Genomic DNA, 16,335 nt, shown 5'->3' with positions numbered 1-16,335 from the left:
TAGTATCACACACAAGGTGTTGGGATTAGGTTTCCTAGTTGCTAGAGTTCTCCCTTATATAGTCTATCAAATCAGGGTTTGCAATCAATGTTAGCTTGATAACAAAGCATTCAATATTCACAGTTAGATGAAAACCTGATTAGATTCAAGCTAATATATTTCAACTATTAGATCGAAAACTAGCTTGTTATACACAAATGAAATGCACGTTTCTAGGCTTGTGTAACCGTACCCAAACTTGTACATTTTTTGGTTCAACAATAGTCAAACAAATGGTTAGCCATATGATCACTTTCATATCAACCATATTCTTCTTCACCATAACTAGTTCAAGTGACTCAAATGAACTAGATAGAAAGTTGTTCAATTGCAAGGAAATTTTATGTAACTACACAAGACACAATCGAAGCAAAAACGATTTGATTCACTTGAATCGTTTCATGAACTATATAGCCACGATTTGCAATTTGCATTCCTTAGTTTATATAAGAATAAGTTCACAAACATCGTTTTTAGATATAACCTAATCAAGTTCGCGGACTGGGTTCGCGGACTTAAGTCCCCGGATGGAGTTCACAAACTCCAGCAGAAATTCTCGGGACAAGAACTTCCGCCAGTTCGTGGACTTGGCTCACGCCACCATGCCGATTCTCTTGGTCAAGAAAGTTTGCAAACTTCGGTTCAAGGAATAAAGACTTATACATATATGTGTTTCCACAACAATGCTTATATCCTCCAATGGTTATATAATCTAAACTCTCATTTCAATCATTGGAACATTCTTAGAGGACGTTGATATTCTATATTTGTTATTCACAAACTATTTTTCTTTAAAGTAAGCAATTTCCAAAGTGATTGAAACTTGTCATGACTTTCGTCATTAGGTAAAGATAAACTTGGTTAAAGTGAAAGCTTACAAACACATATTTCGATAAATAGATAAGCGAGATAAACTCGGCTCGAAATAGCAAATGTGTATAATCTAAGTCTATATAGCAAAACTACTTTTGTCTCAAGATAGGAGATAAATAGACTTTTGAGTGATAGATAAGTTCAAGTATCCACATACCTTTTAGTCGATGAAGATCCACCGGTTCCTTGAGTAGTCCTTCGTCTTGTATGATGATTGCCATGGAGTTCTTGAGCTCAACTACACTTTTTATCCTAGTCCGAGACCTTAGCTATAGTAGACTAGAAATCAATACTTATAGTTTCGATTACTAACATTGACAAAAATGCTTGAGATAGCAACGCATGCGAGTTCGACCGAGCAATTTTCTAGCAATCTCCCCCTTTGTCAATTTTAGTGACAAAACTATCAATACATATGGAATACAAAAAATAAATAAATTAACTTTTGTAGCTCCTATTCCATACGCCTAATCTTCAACATTACTTGAAATCTTCGTCACTTCCAAGTACTCCAATGATCCCAAAGGTTGTAAGTTCAGCATCATCGTTGTTGAAAATCCATAGCTATAACAACGAGAAAACAAGAGTTCTCAATCATTGTTATAAAGTGTCATAGTATCATTACACAGCGTCAAAGTTCAATTGTATCACAACTTCAAAAACAATACTATGGTGATATGTATCACTCCCCCTTAGTCAATACTCCATCTCACATGGAAACTACTCCCCCTTACATAATGATCCGAAAACCATATGTATTTGTAGTGTGAACTACATATTAATTCTCCTCCTTTTTTTCAATAAAATTGGCAAAGGTACAAGAACGGGATCATTATGAAATTTCCGAAAGAGACATTTCTTGACCAAAAGAAAGCAAAAATATATCATCTTTTATAGATGCAATCATAAAGTCGAATCTAAATGCATTCATCAAGGAGTTTGTAAAGATACAAGATAACCCCTATAATATTCCACAGCCGCACTCCCCACAAAGATTTAGCAATTAAGCACAAGTTAAATTAAGAACTCTCCCCCATAAAATGTCATTCCCGAAAGAACAACAAGAGCGATCTTAATTTCGAAAGAAAAGAAGGATTTTATTCGACATAAAAAATCACATACAAGTATGAATTTGAATCCAAAAAAATTCAATTAAACTAACCACAAGAGGACCCATGATTAATTTAATAAAAAATGCTCAATATAAGTGAACTTTGGAGACTTAAAAACATACAATTAGATTAATCACAAGAGAACCCATAATTAATCTAATCGAAATACACAACCAAACTAATCACAAAAGTAATCAATTTAATTGGTCATGCTCAACATAAGAAAACTTAAGGAGCAACAACTAAATAACCAAACAAGATGATTAATTTAGTTGAATATGCTCGACATAAAGTACCTCACGGAACAACAACATAGCTAATCATAAAAATAATCAACTTGGTCGTTTAATGCTCAACATAAGACATTTTACGGAGCCTCACAATAATACATAAAATATGGATCAGGGAAGATCAATACTGCGGAATACACAAGTATTCATTCTATTTTCCATCACTATTCGCATAACGACATTCAATAGACATAATCCTTGCAAACAAAAGATTTTAACCTATCTTCCATCAATAACTGACATAATAGGCTTAACTTTTGTATTTGTGATAGACACATTTTTGTGTCTAAATTGTCCTCAATGTCTGTTTTGTTGGAACTCGATTTTTGTACTAATATTGTGTTTTTATGTATTTTTAGGACATAAATATTGTTGGAAAATTCGGCTCGAAAAGTTGCCCGGGGCACCCTTGGAGGACACGTGTTATTCGGACTCTCACCGTTGGTTAAGGGGCACCTCAATTACTAAGGGGCACCTTCTTTGCTATTCGCACCCCAGTTGTTGGTTAAGGGATAACCCCTTCTTCTTCATCTTTTGAAAATTGAAATTGGCGGGAAAATAGTCACAGTTGCTGGCAGAATTTTCGATCAAATTTCGGACGTGATTTAGTGAGATTCAATCCCTGAAACTTAGTGGGTAGACGTGATATGTCATAACAAAACTGTTATGGGCGCTTGTTTCGATCGAATTTGGCTGGATAACTCGCAAGAAGAAAACAGGGCAAGCCACGTATGGGAAAGATACTCGGGATTTTTGTGCCATGTTGAGGAGATTTCGTGAGAATATTGCATGTATAACAGATACTGGTATTATGTAGAAACGTGCTGGAGCAATTCCGTGTACAACATGCGCATGAGAGAGTTAATTCAGGGAAGAAAATATCCGAAGAATATTTTTTCTTCAAGACGAGTTATGGAGAATTTGATGAAGTTATGACGAGATATTTTGGTGTTGAAAGGCTATATAAGTGGTTGAGGATTAGTACGAAGGGGGATGGGTAGTTAGGGAGACTTTAGAAGACAACAGAGGTGAGAAATCAAAGTTGCAGAGAACTCCATTGTTGCTGCTGGTGAAGAAAACACGAAGAACAACGACCCACAAAGAACCGTCGTTCATGCTACAGTGGAGCGGCAGACTTATTTGCACAGTAACAGCGACACCGGGGCAGACTTATTTGCACAGTAACAGCGACACTAGGGCAGACTTATCTGCAACAGTGACAGCTACACAAACCTTATATCGTTCTTTGTAACAGTTTGGTTTGTAACAGAAATAATTGTTACAAACCCGGTTTACGCATTATTTCTCCCATTTTCTTCATTTGTAAACCCCTTGAGCAATAAAAATGATTTTTGAGCGTGTTTTCAACATGATGATGAGATAATTCTCCCACAACCAAGGCAGTGAGGAAGCTATTTACGCATGAATAATTGGTAATCATTTATTTCCTCTAATTTATAATTTATAATTCACTCAATCACTGTTTTTGCAGAGTTTTTAATTGTTTGCAAAAAATTGCTTCATTAGTTGTGATTCAATTAGATAGGTTATGCTTTGTTTAGATAATCTATGCTTAGGGATACAATTCATTTTTGAGAATTTTCCAGATTATTTGTGAATTAAGAAATAAGAGTCTTAAAATATAATTAGAGTTTTGGATTGTTTACCATAATTTATTCATGTATAATAGTGAAATCAGTGTCTTGGTTGTTTTCTAATATCTTGAAGTCAATTTTGTAATAAGTTTTCTTTGTTTTTAAATTTTTATTAAGTCTAAAATTCATTTCCTTCACAAGTCTTAAAAAAACCCTTTTATCACTATCTACAACAACTTTGAAAACACATCAATTTGTCAAAAGTCTATTCATTCTTTTATCAACACATGCATATCGACATACGAAAGACTTTACTTTTGACAAGGTATGGGACAATCATAGTTCACGAACGTAAACACGCATATCCCATAACAAATTTGCAATATATAAAACCATAAAGATTAATAATGCAAAAATCATCTTCCAAACAAATTTAGAGTTTAAACCAATAAATATAAAAGCATGAAGATGAAAACGTTGGACATAGCTATGTGTAAACACAATAATGGCTATTCCAAACTCTAGTTATTCTTCTAACAAAAACAAGAAAATAGAAGATTTACTAGGTAAATAAAGGAGAAAATCAAAGTTCGTTCAGAACCTCATATCTTTCAATGAATCCATCAAAGAAGGTATCACTGATTTCCTTTATTCTCTTGACTGTAGACACACCATGTTCATGAGTTAGAACACTAACTTTGTGATCAACAACCCGAGCAAGCTGTCTAGCCTTGGTGCAGTCCATGATGAGCTTCTTTTGATTCCGTATCAGAATATTCTGATTAGCAAGGATTCTGGCTTAACCATCCAAGAGTTGGTTTATTTGTAGTTGAAGATTTGCAAACTCGACCTTTGAATCGTTCTGAACACGAATCAAATCCTTGACAGAATCATCAATCCAGGAGTTGTGATCCCTTCTTTCAAGCATCTTCTTTAGAACCAGCTCTTGAATTGACTCACGTCCTTGAGCGTCTTCCTCCATATCAAGATGCACAATCTCTTGAGATTTTGCAGAGTTCTTCATATAATTTTTGTTAGGGATGGAGAGACACAATATAGAGTAATATATATGTGTATGTGAACAGGAGAAGGAAACTCTTGTTTTTGGAAACCCTAAGAACTCTCAAGAGGAGGACGCGGACGTTTGTGAACTATTAACACAAAAACTCGCACAAAAACCAAACTGAAATAATATACAACATACTTGAGCATTTCTCAATAAATTTCCTTGCACCTCTCAAGTTAGAAACAAGGAAAAGAATACCTGGAGTCAGATGGTAGAGTGGAAATTAATCCCACTGTGATCATCGAGAAAGGAGTTGTATATATCGTCTGACAGCTTGATCTTCGTGTTCTTCGCCTTTCTTCGGTTGTCTTTCATCCCAGAAGAGTAAGACACGGTGTGTTTATCATATTGATAGAATCCGGAGATACCTATATGTAATAAACCGCAATCGCACGGTATCTAACAAGTAGACAGAGTCAAGTATGGGTCGAATCCACATGGAGCGATGGAAATACTCTAATCAATATCTCTAATGGATTAACCAGAAATGATTTTTGGGATTTTAGAATTGAAACAATAAAAATAAATAAAAAGAATTAACGAAATGTAATGAGAGAGTGTCGGTAACCAGGATCTACGGATTCCACCATTATTTCTATTCGATGCCGAAAATGATTCATAATTCTAAATACGTGTCTATATCTTTGTTCTATTGCAACACCTATTATCAGTATATTTTCTCTAATATAACTTGCATCTCCTAAGCATAACCCATCAAAGTCTCCAAAGCATGGCTTATCAAATTATAATGGCAAGCAAATCATTGAAAATACGTATTTATGCATTTACGATTATTATTTGCGTCGTCTAAGTATAACCCATCAAATGATTTAACCTAAGCATGGATTATCAAATACTATAACAAATAAAATTGCAAAATCATATAAATTAATGCACTTAGGCTACTGTATTACAAAGCCGATGAAGCAACAACAATTATTCTATAGAAAATCAATAGAGCGTAAAGATAAAATTATTTGAATCAATTCATAATTGTTTAAAACCAAAATGTTATCAATTTAATCATGGTCTATTGCTAAAAATGATTTTCACCGAAGAATCCTAGTTATGAAATTTAACAAAACATGGAGATGGATTTCTTAAAATCCATAAAAATAAATTACTTGAAAAATGAAAATAAACCAATCGACTGTGTGTCACCACAATCGAATCGCCTCTTCTCCTTTCCCTTTGTTTTCTGCTCCAAGCCATCACGGAATTTCACAGTAGCATCGGCAGCCGCCTCCTCTTCTGCTTCTGTTCGTTGGCTTCTCTCCGTTTCGGCTCCAGAGGCCGACCTTCCTCCACCCTTCATAAGCTCCTTCCTCTTTTATCTCCACTACTTGACTTACTATGAATAGGAATAGGAATATAATATGGTAATAATGTGAATACCATGTAGAAAGATAAATGTTGTATTTGCAAAGATTCCGTTGATTTTCTAACATTCATTTTGACTTCAAATCATCCCACTTTCACGTATACAAGGTAATGCATGTCCCGGCTTTCCTTTTTCAACTCCACCCATGTGCTAAGTCAACTTCTTTCCCACCATAAATCCATAGGAATAATCATGATATGGTATTCATACAATTAATCTTCTGACCATATATTCATGCATGGTCATAATATAGAGAGTAAGAGAATACCATTAGCAAAAATGTCCATAACCATCATGTTAATTTCCTTCCCCACCAGATTCTCATTCTAATGTCCCACTTACTTCCCCTCATCTTTCTAACGTCTGGGACAACAAATGAAAATTCATCATTTTACAATTTGCCAACATGGTTGAGTGGATGAGACAAACAACCGACTCCCATGACATCCAGTAGCTAACTCACATTGTCTTTGGTGCGGTAACAGTTGGTGCTTGCAGTAGAAAATGCCATTTTATCTCTTAACTAGCCGTTTATTGTACTGGTGATCGGATTAGCTTGTATTTCCTGTAAAATGCTTAAAATGATTTTATTAGTCCAAAATATAGAGTCCTAGCTAATATAAATATGGGTATAAAACTTAGCACTTCGTGCGTATCAACACCCACACACTTATATTTTGCTAATCCTCGAGCAAAACAAAGAATTGACCCGCTACACAGCTGGTCATATCATAAAAGAGAGAGAGTTAGACCCGCTACACAGCTGGTCATAAAATGAAAATTTGAAATACCATACACAAGACCCTCTACACAGTTGGTCATAGAAAATACCCTACAAAAGACCCGCTACACAGCTGGTCATATCCCTAAAAACCATAATGATAATAATTTTTTTTAAGACCCGCTACACAGCTGATCATCTTCTTTTTTCTTTTTTTAGACCCGCTACACAACTGGTCATAAATTGCAAGAAAATTCCTGAAAAAGAAAAGTAAAAAGTTAACCACTCCTCCACACTTAAACATTACATTGTCCTCAATGTAATTGAGTCATCCAACGTAAAATTGAAGATGAGAAATTCATAATATGCGAAAATAAACAAATAAAAATAAAATAAGAAAATAGAATTACCTACTGGAATATAAATAAAGGATCCCCATAAACTAATAACCTGAAAATTTGGGGATCAACCCAAAATAAAATATATACAACCAATGACAACCTCAAATCCTTGTTGTAGCGACGTAAAGATATAGATACTATCAAAAGGAAAGAGTCACCCCCAAACCTGGTTTTTGCAAAGGATGTATCATTTTGATCAAAAATAACCGAGTCAAAGGGTTCGCTAGGGATGGGAACTGAAACAATCTGGGAGTCATGCACAGGCAAAGAGAAATCACGAGATGAAAAATAATCTAGTAATACTGGAGAAGCACGCAATTCTAATCCAAAATCAAGAATCTTCTGAAAAGTTGTGCTAACAATTCTAGGTATATTAACTTCTCCATTGGGTTTGTGACACTGTACTAAATCATCATCATAATCATCATCAACCAATGAATCAATAGGAATATCACAATAAAGATGATTAGAAGTAACCTTATAGATAAAGTGTAATGTCTCTAAGTCGTTAGACTTAACTACCGTTTCCTCTGAATTAACACATTCTTCATAAACATCATTGTTGTAGCACTGATATGTCACACTGTCTAAAAGAATGGTGTCCTCAATCCTAAACTCATCCTTTTGAATAGGTGAGTGATCATTAACACGATCAGGAGTTGGACTAAATACACCACCTTCACTTGGTATAACAATGTCTCTATTCCTATGATCACAACTATCAAGTTCATCATCATTCTCCATACATATTGATTCATTAGTTAAAGCGGTTTCATCATAAATATCAAGAGTATAAGAAAATTTATAACTTTTATCCTCAGTAAGACCACGATCTTCTACCGACTGCGTTAGTTGAGCAATCAATAAATCAGTTTGTTCAGCAAGTTCAGCAATATAAGCTTGGGTTTTACTCAGCTCAGCAAAAAATAACTCATTTACTTTGGTCTGTTCAACAATGTCAATATTGAGGCGTTCTAGCAAAGATAGTTGTGATGCAGATGGGTCACAATATGATTGATCATCTCTCTCATACTGTGACGGAGAAATGTGTGAATAATAATTGGAATCAACAAATTGTGGCTCATAACCAGGGTAAGGTTGGTAATGATCATAACCTTCATAAGGTCCGGAATGATCATACCTATGAGAATAATTCCAATCATTATTTACACACTCGGAAGGTTCTTGATAATGAGAAGGTGCATATGCATACTCCTTAGGTGAAATATCAAATGACTCCTCTGTCTCAACTCTTTTAGTAAGATTCCAAAAAGCTATAAAAGAAGTCAACTCACTGGAAAACATTATACAAAGTAAAATTTTCCCAATAACTCACCTTGCAAAAGCTTTGTGAGAATATCAAGTACTTACTTTAGGCCTGTTGTTGACTCCAATCGCCGCTCTTCAGACTAAGGTACCTAAGAAAAAATCAAATAAACTACGTAAAAATAACTAAAAGAAAATACAAAAATAAAAGAAAAATAAGTTATGTACAGAAAATAATAGCTATGTACAAAATACCAATTACAATATTCCACAACCGCTCCCCGGCAGCGGCGCCAAAAATTGATAGGATCCGGAGATACCTATATGTAATAAACCGCAATCGCACGGTGTCTAACAAGTAGACAGAGGCAAGTACGGGTCGAATCCACAGGGAGCGGTGGAAATACTCTAATCAATATCTCTAATGAATTAACCAGAAATGATTTTTGAGATTTTATAATTGAAACAATAAAAATAAATAAAAAGAATTAACGAAATGCAATGAGAGAGTGTCGATAACCAGGATCTACGGATTCCATCATTATTTCTATTCGATGCCGAAAATGATTCATAATTCTAAATACGTGTCTATATCTTTTTTCTATTGCAACACCTATTATCAATATATTTTCTCTAATATAACTTGCATCTCCTAAGCATAACCCATTAAAGTCTCCAAAGCATGGCTTATCAAATTATAATGGCAAGCAAATCATTGAAACTACGTATTTATGCATTTACGATTATTATTTGCATCGTCTAAGTATAACCCATCAAATGATTTAACCTAAGCATGGATTATCAAATACTATAACAAATAAAATTGCAAAACCATATAAATTAATGCACTTACGCTATTGTATTACAAAGCCGATGAAGCAACAACAATTATTCTATAGAAAATCAATAGAGCGTAAAGATAAAATTATCTGAATCAATTCATAATTGCCTAAAACCAAAATGTTATCAATTTAATCATGGTTTATTGTTAAAAATGATTTCTACGGAAGAATCCTAGTTATGAAATTTAACAAAACATGGAGATGGATTTCTTAAAACCCATAAAAATAAATTACTAGAAAAATAAAAATAAACCAATTGACTGTGCGTCACCACAATCGAATTACCTCTTCTCCTTTCCCTTTGTTTTCTGCTCCAAGCCTTCACGGAATTTCACAGTAACAACGGCAGTGGCCTCCTCTTCTGCTTCTGTTCGTTGGCTTCTCTCCGTTTCGGCTCCAGAGGCCGACCTTCCTCCACCCTTCACAAGCTCCTTCCTCTTTTATCTCCACTACTTGACTTACTATGAATAAGAATAGGAATATAATATGGTAATAATGTCAACACCATGTACAAAGATAAATGTTGTATTTGCAAAGATTCCGTTGATTTTCTAACATTCATTTTGACTTCAAATCATCCCACTTTCATGTACAAGGTAATGCATGTCCTGGCTTTCCTTTTTCAACTCCACCCATGTGCTAAGTCAACTTCTTTCCCACCATAAATCCATAGGAATAATCATGATATGTTATTCATACAATTAATATTCTGACCATATATTCATGCATGGTCATAATGTAGAGAGTAAGAGAATACCATTAGCAAAAATGTCCATAACCATCATATATTAATTTCCTTCCCCACCATATTCTCATTCTAATGTCCCACTTACTTCCCCTCATCTTTCTAACGTTTGGGACAACAAATGAAACTTTATCATTTTACAATTTTCCAAGATGCTTGAGTGGATGAGACAAATAACCGACTCCCATGACATCCAGTAGCTAACTCACATTGTCTTTGGTGCGGTAACAGTTGGTGCTTGCAGTAGAAAATGCCATTTTATCTCTTAATTAGCCGTTTATTGTACTGGTGATCGGATTAGCTTATATTTCTTGTAAAATGCTTAAAATGATTTTATTAGCCCAAAATATAGAGTCCTAGCTAATATAAATATGGGAATAATATGTAGCACTTTCGTGCTTATCACATATCCGTCAGAAGGCTTTCTCTGAGGACTAAATGTAGGACTTCTTGCAACTGGTTCAAGAGGATCGGAATAGATAGGAATCCATTTTCTAGACTTAGATTTACCAAAAACAGTCTTATAAACACAGGAAATGCTTTTATCGGCAGCACAAGAATCTATACCACTAGAAAGCATTTGAACCTTGTGATGATTTCTAGGAAAGAGATCATATTTATAAGGCTTCTAGTTTTATGTGGGCATGCGATTCACTGCAGTAGTCAACTGACTATTTGTTCCATTGACAGTGGAAAGAAGCAAATTATGAAGTTTAGAAATTTGTTTCCTCCTGGAAAAATAATGGATAGCATACTGATTCTTTTTCCCACAGAATGTACATGTTCGTGGAGAAGCAATAAACGACGCATGTTTTAACTTCATAGCCATATGAGAAGATTGCAAGTTATGTAAACCTTTCTTGACACAACCTTCTTCTGGAAGATCCTTCATGTACTGCAATCCATGAGAATTAGTTTGTACAGAAGAATTTCTCCTTAAGACAGAGTTTTTCTTTTCCAAGGATCTGCACTGTTCACTGGCTAGAGTAAGGGATGCTTCTAGTTTCTCTTTTTCGACACGAAGACTGTAAAGCTCTGATGAATGCGTCTCGATCAAACGTTTCTCTCTAATTGAGTCTTCCTTAACAATATCCTCAAGAACACTAATCTTTTCACGATGTAGAGTAGTCTTTTGGAGAAGTTTATCAATATTCTTAGAGAAGGACTCAATGATGCTATAGAGTTCATGTTCTCGATCAAGAGACTTTTCAAATTCATCAATACATGATCCTGAAAATCAATAATCTCAGCAGAATTTTTTGAGATTCTGGTGAGCTTCATCTCAGCTTTTGCCATAGTGCCCAATGTCTCATCAGAGAGAGATATATCATCACGAGATGAACCAATCTTCTTACCTCGGGATTCGGAAGAATCAGCTAAGGAGTAATCCTTTGAGGTATTCCCAAGACATTTGGCATAGTTAAAAGCTTTAGAAGACATCTTGTTATGCGTATATGTCAGAGATTCTGTCCTCAGACTCAGATTGCCACAAACACAGACTTGTAAGGTCTTTTAAACGTGTTTGCCTGCTCTTATACCAATTGAAAAAGTGGGGGTACAACAACCGCACCCAATATTTCACTTAGCAATCTGTATGGACAAACTCCAATATACTTTCTAGAGAATCAACTAGACAGTCAGATTCAATCTAGATAAAAATTATATCAAAGAGTTTATATCTCAATCTCTCGATTTGATATATACTCAAGCAAATAGAAATCTGCGAGTCTTTATCAAATACTAGAGAGATAACTTGGATGGTACCAAAGACCAATATCCAAGTGTCAATCAATTTAAATCAACAACCAAAAGGTCGGATATTCTAATTGATTGAACAACGCACAACCTGTGATATTTTAATTATATAACAAAATATAATGCGGAAAATAAATAACACAGACACCAGAATTTTGTTCACGAGGAAACCGCAAATGCAGAAAAACCCCGGGACCTAGTCCAGATTGAACACACACTGTATTAAGCTGCTACAGACACTAGCCTACTCCAAATTAACTTCCGTCTGGACTATAGTTGAACCCCAATCAATCTCACACTGATCCAAGGTACAGTTATGCTCCTACATCTCTGATCCCAGCAGGATACTACATACTTGATTCCCTTAGCTGATCTCACCCACAACTAAGATTTGCTACGACCCTAAGTCGAAGACTTTAATAAACAAATCTGTATCACACAGAAAAGTCTACGGTAATAGATAAATCCATCTCCCACGAATATACCTACGATTTTTGTTCCGTCTTTTGATAAATCAAGGTGAACAGAAACCAATTGATAAATCGGACTTATATTCCCGAAGAACAACCTAGTATTATCAATCACCTCACAATAATCCTAATCAACACGGCGAAAAACATATTGTGGAATCACAAACGATGAGACAAAGTGTTTGTGATTTCTTTTATATCTTTCCTATCGGAGATATCAATCTCAAGCCAATTATTACAATTGTACTCGTACGATAGAAACAACAAGATCAGATCACACAACTACGAGAACGTAGTATCGGTCTGGCTTCACAATCCCAATGAAGTCTTTAAGTCGTTAACCTGGTTTAGAAGAAGAAACCAAAGTTTAAAGGAGAATCGACTCTAGCTTAGCACAACTAGTATCACACACAAGGTGTGGGAATTAGGTTTCCCAGTTGCTAGAGTTCTCCCTTATATAGTCTTTCAAATCAGGGTTTGCAATCAATGTTAGCTTGGTAACAAAGCATTTAATATTCACCGTTAGATGAAAACCTGATTAGATTCAAGCTAATATCTTTCAACTGTTAGATCAAAAACTAGCTTGTTACACACAAATGAAATGCACATTTCTATGCTTTGTAACCGTACCCAAACTTGTACATTTGTTGGTTCAACAATAGTCAACCAAATGGTTAGCCATATGATCACTTTCATATCAACCATATTCTTCTTCACCATAACTAGTTAGAGAGTTGTTCAATTGCAAGGAAATCTTATGTAACTACACAAGACACAATCGAAGAAAAAACGATTTGATTCACTTGAATCGGTTCATGAACTATATAGCCACGGTTTGCAATTTGCATTCCTTGGTTTATATAAGAATAAGTTCACAAACATCGTTTTTTGATATAACCTACTCAAGTTCGCGGACTGGGTTCGCGGACTTATGTTCCCGGATGGAGTTCACAAACTCCAGCAGAAATTCTCGGGACAAGAGCGGACTGAGTTCGCGTACTTGGCTCACGCCACCATGCCGGTTCTCTTGATCAACAAAGTTCGCAAACTTCGGTTCAAGGAATAAGGACTAATACATATATGTGTTTCCACAACAATGTTTATATCCTCCAATGGTTATATAATCTAAACTCTCATTTCAATCATTTGAACATTCTTAGAGGACGTTGATATTCTATATATTTTTCGTCAAAGTAAGCAATTTCCAAAGTGATTGAAACTTGTCATGACTTTCGTCACTAGGTAAAGATAAACTTGGTTAAAGTGAAAGCTTACCAATACATATTTCGAGAAATAGATAGGCGAGATAAACTCGGCTCGAAATAACAAATGTGTATAATCTAAGTTTATATAGCAAAACGACTTTTGTCTCAATATAGGAGATAAATAGACTTTTGAGTGATAGATAAGTTCAAGTCTCCACATACCTTTTAGTCGATGAAGATCCACCAGTTCCTTGAGTAGTCCTTCGTCTTGTATGATGATTTCCATGGAGTTCTTGAGCTCAACTACACTTTCTATCCTAGTCCGAGACCTAAGCTATAGTAGACTAGAAATCAAGACTTATAGTTTTGATCACTAACATTGACAAACATGCTTGAGATATCAACGCATGCGAGTTCGACCGAGCAATGCTCTAACATGCTTGAGATTTATCTTCGATAGGTAAGATTAAAAGAAGTCACAAACATCTTAGTCTCATCGTTTGTGATCCACAATATCTTGTTTCGATTCCATACGATTAAGATTATTGTGAGGTGATTGATAATACTAGGTTGTTCTTCGGGAATATAAGTCTGGTTTATCAAATGGTTCATGTGCACCTTGATTTATCAAAAGACGGAACAAAACTCATAGGTATTTCTGTGGGGACAGATTTATCTATTCCAATAGACTTTTCTGTGTGAGACAGATTTGCTTATCAAGACTTCGACTTTGGGTCGTAGCAACTCTTGGTTGTGGGTGAGATCAGCTAAGGGAATCAAGTGCGTAGAATCTGGCTGGGGTTCATAGACGAAAGGAGCGCAACTGTACCTTAATCAGTGTGAGATTGATTAGGGCTCAACTACATTCCAGTCCGAAGTTCATTGGTAGTAGGCTAGTGTATATAGCGGCTTAATACAGTGTGGTGTTCAAAGCTGGACTAGGTCCCAGTGTTTTTCTGCATTTGCGGTTTCCTCGTTAACAAAATTTATGTTGTCTGTGTTGTTTCTTTTCTGCATTATATTTTGTTATATAATAGAAATATCACAGGTTGTGCGTTAAGTTCAATCAGTTCTTGAATCCGACCTTTGGGTTGTTGATTGAATTGATTGACACTTGGATATTGGTTTGTGATACCGTCCAATTTATTTATCTTTTTCAATCGGGCTCGCAAATTCCTATTTGTTTGATTGCAGATTGAATTTAGAAATTGAATATAACTCTTTGATATAGTTTTCTATAGATTGAGTATGACTGTCTAGTTGATTCTCTTGAAAGTATATTGGAGTTTGTCTATTCAGATTGCCAAACGAAATATTGGGTGTGGTTGTTAGACCCCCCGCTTTTTCAAAACCGATTCAACCTTTCTCTGGTAAAGGTTGCTCTTGTTGTTATTCTTTTGTTCTTGTGAGAGGATGACAACAAACTGGGGGTGAGGTTTTATTTGAACTTGCTCTTAAACGATATATCTTTCTGGGGAGAAGTGGTTGCGGAAATTGAGGTAACGATTTTTATTGTTAGTTAATCGTTTTTCCTGTTTAAGAAAAGCTTGAGTTTATTGCATATATTTTTCTTTTCCTTAAAAAAATTTCGGTACAATTGACGTGTTCTATTATGTTGTATTGATTGATTTTTGTAATTCAATTGTTTTCGGTTAAGAAAAACTATGTCAATTTATTGACTTATAATTTGGTATCTTCTTTATTTGTTGGTATCAAGTGTTTTTGCGTAATGAAATTTGGTGCAATTGTGGTGTTTACATTGATTATATTTGTTTCAATTGCTTCCGGTTGAGAAAAACTATGACAAGTCAATTTATTTTGGTTTATATCTATTGTTTTTGCTTAACAAAAATTACGGGGTCATTTGTTTAGTCCATTTGATTCTGGATAAGAGAAGCTAAGTTAATTATGATCTTAGTTAGAATTATCAAATATAGGATTCGGTTATTCAAGTCTAATCGAAATCCTTGACAAGAAAAACTAGTTAACTAACCTAGTAGTTGTCTTGTCTAAAAAAAAGGTCTAAGTTATCTTATGAAATAATTAGAGCCTGATAAGAAAAATAGAGTTGATTCTGATCTTTGTGTCTTGTCGAAATAAGCGATTGTACATACGCAATCGGTTCAATCAATAACTAAGTTATCTTAGTTGATTTTTTGAACTAAGGGAAAATTGCTTCGGGCAATTATTTCCTTGATAACATACTAAAGATAAATTACTTTTGTGGTTTCGGTATTAATATTGGTTATCTAAAATGGTATTGAAACCTTCGTGCTTAACTCTTATAGGTTGTACAAGTGTTATGGATTTGTAAGATCCTTTCTTTTTGCTCTTTTGTTTGTTCATACCTTTGTCATTTTTGTGACAAAAAGGGAGAGAAGTTTATGGAGTAAACAAGTGATTTTCAATCACTAAGAAAGGATATATGTGCTAAAACGTTATATCTAACGAAAGAGTAAAGCATAGACTAAGGGGGAGAAACATAACATCTTGTTGTGTAGTATTTGATACTAAAAAAGGGTATAACAAAGATGTTCAGATTGAATATTTACCTAGATTTCCGTTAAGGGGGGT

At 34.9% G+C, this 16,335-nt stretch overlaps 1 protein-coding gene across 1 annotated transcript; it reads right to left on the bottom strand.

The window, feature by feature from the left end:
• Positions 1-7,450: 7,450 nt before the first annotated feature.
• On the bottom strand, positions 7,451-9,999 carry LOC113292929. The gene is made up of 2 exons (XM_026541739.1): positions 9,872-9,999; positions 7,451-8,896 (listed from the first exon to the last, which is right to left on the bottom strand). The coding sequence occupies exon 2, from the start codon at positions 8,781-8,783 to the stop codon at positions 7,488-7,490; it is 1,296 nt and encodes a 431-aa protein (XP_026397524.1). The 5' UTR covers positions 8,784-8,896; positions 9,872-9,999; the 3' UTR covers positions 7,451-7,487.
• Positions 10,000-16,335: the final 6,336 nt, after the last annotated feature.

The sequence above is a fragment of the Papaver somniferum genome, chromosome 7 (assembly GCF_003573695.1).
Source record: "Papaver somniferum cultivar HN1 chromosome 7, ASM357369v1, whole genome shotgun sequence".
In the NCBI taxonomy this organism is placed as follows: Eukaryota; Viridiplantae; Streptophyta; class Magnoliopsida; order Ranunculales; family Papaveraceae; genus Papaver; species Papaver somniferum.
Note: the sequence above shows the minus strand (reverse complement) of the source record. Positions and strands in the feature narration are given on the sequence as shown.

Coding starts and splice junctions, on each gene's coding strand:
- LOC113292929 (XM_026541739.1), bottom strand. CDS start 8,783: ATGTTTTCCAGTGAGTTGACTTCTTTTATAGCTTTTTGGAATCTTACT.